The 5,999-nt window shown below is 34.9% G+C and overlaps 1 protein-coding gene across 1 annotated transcript in view; it reads left to right on the forward strand.

The window, feature by feature from the left end:
- Positions 1 to 2,764, forward strand: part of LOTGIDRAFT_174591 (hypothetical protein) — a gene marked incomplete at both ends in the record, with an annotated part of 6,266 nt that extends 3,502 nt beyond the window's left edge. The window contains 4 exons of the mRNA XM_009053932.1: positions 434 to 697; positions 836 to 1,098; positions 1,136 to 1,262; positions 2,628 to 2,764. Of these exons, the coding sequence (XP_009052180.1) occupies positions 434 to 697; positions 836 to 1,098; positions 1,136 to 1,262; positions 2,628 to 2,764 (791 nt within the window). The remainder of the gene's footprint in view (positions 1 to 433; positions 698 to 835; positions 1,099 to 1,135; positions 1,263 to 2,627) is intronic.
- Between the last annotated feature and the right edge of the window lie 3,235 nt (positions 2,765 to 5,999).

A 5,999-nucleotide genomic window follows, 5' to 3' on the forward strand; every position in this document is an offset into this window, starting at 1 on the left:
CAATCTCAACAGAATTAACTATATCTAGTATCAATAGAGATCAAACAGGACAATATACATGTACAGTTAGTAATATCATGATACCAACTACTGGTGGACAACAAACTAGTATGGTAACTGATGATACATTCGTTACAGTTTTGTGTAAGTGTTAATATTTTCTTTGATGATATCCAATCATTTGCATAATTTTATGTACTTTCAACAATCAAATATTTATACTTTTTTTCTTTCTGACAAGAGAAAGAGTTATAGAAGATGTTAATGTATATGGACAGGTTTTAGTTTTTGTTATTTGTTTTCGATTTTAAATTATGATTCCAAAATCGGAGAGAAATACACTTATTGCCGTTTTGTTTTGTTCCTCAAACCAACATGATACATTTTTTTCTCTATGCCTAATTTACTACCTTTTAAAAAATACTTCATTTAGCTGCACCAAATCTGCCTAGTACCATAACCATTCAACCGCCACAATCCATAATTTGTGTTGAGTGGACACCAGGATTTAATGGAGGAGCATCACAAAGTTTTATAGTTCAACATTCTACTGATGATAAAATATGGGTCAATTCGTCCACAATACCAAATGGTATCAATAATGACCGAGTTGACTATTGTATAGAAGAATTAGAACCAGATACTAGTTATTATATCAGAGTGATAGCTAGTAATAAATATGGTGAAAGTATGACAGGTATGATTTGTCAGATAGAATCTTATTAACTTCGAGACAAAATAGATCTTAAATACTGGACATCAGACATTCGTGACGTAAGTATTGTTGGCACAGCCTTTTGGAAAGTAAAAATAATCATGTTATTTTGAATTTTAGCTAGTTTTCTGGGATTTAACATGTCCGCCGACTGCAGTAAGAATATTAATTGTGGTGACACCAATGATATCAATACTAGTTATAGCAGTGGTTATAACAATGGACTTGGTGCTGGTATTGGAATAGGTGTAGGGATATCTATAGCTATAGCAGTGATGGTTGCTACAGCAATATTTATTTATAGATATTGGTCAGGTCTGAGATTAATATTATTTGCTAAGATTCTGGTTCTGGCAACACACTTAAAAATTGATATTTGCTATGTATGTTGATGTTTTTCCATATCAAAATACTTTAAAGATGGTAATTAAAGTTAACAGATTGTACCTAATTAATGTATTTACTTGGATTATTGCTAGAAAAGGTTGGAAGAAGCAAACATGTTCTCTCCTTTTATTTAAGGCAAACGAAAGAAAGTTGAAGAAAAGTAAGTTTTTAGATTAGAAAAAATAAACGTGTTTTTAATAACTGATCTGGCAGTTTAAGATTAATTTGATGCTAAATTCTCTGCTTACATAGTTTTGTTTCATTCCCTTATATCAATTTATAAATTCGTTCTGTCCGAGCGAAGGTAACCAAAAAAAGTGACCCAATGTTAGTCAAGCAATCAACACTGTATATAATCTTAGTTTATTGAATTGTAATCTCAGTCATATATATATATACTTATATTATTTTATAGCTACGCTGGGATTAATACTACGACAAGATCTGGTAAATAGTTTCTCTTCATTCGTGTCTTTTATATGTCTTTCTAATTCAAAGTGTTAGGCAATTATTAAGAGTCACATAGAGAATTGATAAACTTCAGCTAAACTTTGTAGGCATATTATTTGTGCAATGAAAAGGAAAATCTACTATTGGAGTAGACATTAATTACACTTTATGTAAATTTTAAGATAATTTGGTACATTAAGAAACAGTTGATATTGTGTTTGATAAAACTGCATGTAGATCATTTATAATATTAAGATAGCTTGTCAGGCAAGGTACCAGAAACCCACTCGCAGAGTTGATTTTAAATACAAAATATTTGGCAGTACAGTAACAATTACCAGTATGAAATATTCAACCTTCAGTCACACATTTCTTTTGAACTTTTTGGTGTGATACTGTATAATATTACGGAGTTTCGTCAAAATCAATCAAAAATTGTGCCTTCCAGATTGTTTATGGGCTAAAAATTGAACGCGTTTTCAAGAAAAAGGGCAATAACTCATACTCATTATATTACGATTTTATTGATTTTCAATAGGGTTTATCCTTGGGTGATAACAAAGTCAAGAATTGCACCTTTTAGAGTGTTTACGAGCATTTAACAAGGGCATTGACACATACTCATTATTTTCTGATTTTCAATATGGTTCATCTTCGGGTGATTACAAATAATCATACCAAGTTTTGTGAATAATTGCACCTTCTAGAGTGTTTACGAGCAATTGTGGACGGACGGACAATCGGATATGGATGAAGCCAATTTCATGTGGGCGTATAAAATTGTAGTACAATGCTTAAAGGACGGTTATCCAGATATTTTAACAAAAATGCATTAAATTCTTTCAAAAACAATCATGAAACATTTATTGATCAAAATATCTTCTAAATGAATCTAAGTGCACAAATGGATGAATATTGAATGCTTTCACTAAAAATCACTTGTCATTTTTCTGTCGATGATCTGAAGGCGTGACAACAAGAATGACGAAAATCATTGCAAATGTATTTATAACCAAAATTATAAATTTAATTTTTAATTTGTATTAGTCACAAAGTTCCCTTCTATTTGTTTTAGATGACACACAAACATATCAAGAATTAGATACAGTCAACAATACAGCTAGAATACAATCAGATAATAGTTCTAATGTTGATAGAAACGATGCTAATATAGATGATATTAGACCATATGCTAATCTTGGTAAAAGTTAACAGAGGTACAAATATCAGGTTTTACCAAATTGATGTTTGATGATGAGGAATAGATAGTGATACATTATGCTATTTATGATCTTTACTAGTTCGTTGAAAACTTTTAATCAATCTTTTTCTTCGGTTTGTGTTGATCGATATGTAGATTTCAGGTGTGAAAATTTACCATCTTATATCGGTTTAATATTTTTTAAACATTGCATTTAATAAAAATGACAATTACTTTTCAGAATAAAGTTATGGGGAGAAAGTTCGGAAACACAAATTGTGAAAAATGTACTACAGATTTACCATCAAGAGTGTATTTCCTTTTTCTTAGAATAATTCAATTATAGTATCAAAATATTTTAAATAGTGCCCAATACAGTAAATGTGGGGCGATATAGAAATCATTTTATACTATATATTGTATAATCATATATTTTGTATTACCTGCGATGTTGTTTTTAGTAGTTTTTTTTGTAGTCATTAAATGACTTTTCCTGTGATATGGTTTTTATCGTCTTGTTTTGTTGTCACTATGTGACTCCTTTCTGTGATATTGATAGGTGTTATATTGTTTTATTGTTTTATTATTTTATCATATTCTGGAGCCATATAGCCCGTTTGGTGCTGATGTTCCTTAATGCATTTCATTTCATTTGTATTTTGTGTAATTTTACATTGCTTGATGTATTTGTATTCTCATCGATATGTGTACCCAATAATTTCATTAGCACTGCATCTAGAGTAAAATTTGCTCATTGAAATAAAACCAGTATTAAAAACAAACAAAATATTAAAAACATACAATGATTAATCTATTCAAAATTTAAAGTAGAGATCCGACTATCTTAAAAAAGCCACAACCTTCTCATAAAGAGAAATTAGGTCGGTTAAATAACAGAATGAATGTGTTGGTTGGAATTAATTGGTCGTCACGACGGATGGATATTCTATCAACGTTCGTGACTCCAATATCCTGTAATTCCTCCTTCATTTCCTCAGGAGAACATTGAGGTCTGGATGTCGAATGAGTTCAGAGAGGAATGAGGTGAAACTTTGATAGGGATATTAGCCAATGTAGATGAATTTAATAACAGCTCAGAATGAATTTTGCGTGAGCATTCAACCAACAAAGACCCATTACGTAATATTTGTCGATTTTGGTTCACTGGCAAGTCCAGTCAAACCTTTTGAAATTGCAAATGGGGACAATGATGATAAAGACCTCTCAGGGTCACTACTGTCAATGACAAGAAACCGAGGCCATGATTCGTCTGAATTAGACGAATCAGTAAATTCGGCCTCAGTTAACCGGCGCTTACACTCGTTTAAGTTTTTTTTAGTTGGTGTAGCCATGAAGAAATATTAAAGGATTCATCTCCCGAAACCCCCGACCACCACATCCGCGCGGGCTTTACGCGGGACTCCAGCGCCGGCGCCCTAGGGGTAATCGGGAGATATACTTAGACAAAAAAAAAAGAATAAAAGTTCTGGGTGGAGCAAATAAATTTTATTTTTATTTTTTTACCCAATTGACCCAAGCCGCTGCTTCTGAGTCAGTCTAACCTACTAACAATAGCAGGTAACAATCCTATGTCTTAGAGTTGGGATCTCAGGGCCTCTAACCCCCCTGGGATCCTTCTAGCTACTACATAGGATCACTAACAACAATAGCCCGTAACGTCCCAGTGGTGAAGTCGAGTAACCCTGGAAAATAATAAACTCTTCTCTGGAGAAATGTACTGTGTGTCTTGCTATCAGTTGTATATATGAGATCGTTTTAAGCAGACACAATATCTGAGAGCTGTCCAGAGTATTGAAGTGAATGTTATTGTTAATGTTATTGTTAAATAAAATTGTATTATTCCTAACGGTGTCTTGCATCAGTGCAATCAAATCCCCGTCCCTGAATTGTCGTTGGTTTCAAACTGACACGTCCACCCACAGCCAAATTCTCATTGGCTTGCATAGTATAGAAGGCAGGCTAAGGTAATCTCTTGCAAAAACAAGTCGGATGATTGGTGTATAAGACTTGAAGAAGGTGGGCCTAATGCGTAATACCTCGAGAGACCCGTGTCAGATCAGTGACAGATAATCTGATAAACATATTATGTCCAATGATTGGTGTAGAGGACTAAAGAAAGCTGGAGAATTGCATACTAATGCCGCACCCCTTGCATAAACACGATCAATCGATCAATCTTTGTTCTTTCGTACTTTCAATGATCGCCTTTAATTGAGGCTGACTAAGGTAATCTCTTGCATAAACACAATCAATCGATCAATCATCGTTCTTTTGTACTTTAATTGAACGTTGCTTGTCTCTCTCTCTCTATACCCTATAAGGCAGACAGTAGAAAAAAAAGGGTAAATGATAACGCACAAACTCAGCCGCATATTACACTGCATTTGCATACGTCCCTTACTTACGAATGGCATCACTTGCATGGTCATATTGGCCTTTGGAGTCTTAATTCATTGATAGCTTGATAATTGAACACGCAAGGGCAAACGAAAAAGGCGTCAGAAAGTCGAAACGGCACTGGGTGCCAGCCCTGGTGTGTTGGGCATGAGGTCAGGTCGATCCGAGTCGCATTGGGCGAGTGTATGCAATTAGCCTGTAATGGGCCTAGTCCTATTTCCCCATAGACTCTCTTTGTTACCAAATGAACCAGACTTGGACACGCAAGGGCAGACAGACAGTCGTCAGAAAGTCGCTATGGCCACGGGTCTCGGCCCTGGTATGTTAACCGTGGGACGGAACGGTTGCCAGCCGCCTGAGGCCTATGCATGCGTATGCAATTGGCCTAGGGGTCAAAAGTGATCAATTGTGGTCTGGCGTGTGACCATGGACAGCGGAGTGGATAATAGTGTACTGATTAGCAGGTCCATCACGCGTTGTTGATTGGCCAATTAACTAAACCGGCTTACTGTAATCCGTCTTGCATTACTCTAATTGAAACAGATTAGCGTTACACCCTGTTGAGGGTTACCTGGCTCGGTGGTTAACTGTTCTCCAAAAGTATGACTATGAGATTGCTCTTCTTCTTCTTCAGTTTACGTTACAAGTGTAAGGTACGACAATGTAGCTTGAGCATCGTTAATATCAACGGGATTGTATGATGTCGGTCCATACAAGGAAAGTCACCTTAACCGACAAAGGAATGATCAAAGAAAATGTGTTCAAACGGACCAATACCATTGCTATATGGGTGGAAAATGAGACCAATGAACGTGTTAAATTACTAGA

The sequence above is a fragment of the Lottia gigantea genome (genome assembly GCF_000327385.1).
Source record: "Lottia gigantea unplaced genomic scaffold LOTGIsca_204, whole genome shotgun sequence".
NCBI classification, from domain to species: Eukaryota; Metazoa; Mollusca; class Gastropoda; family Lottiidae; genus Lottia; species Lottia gigantea.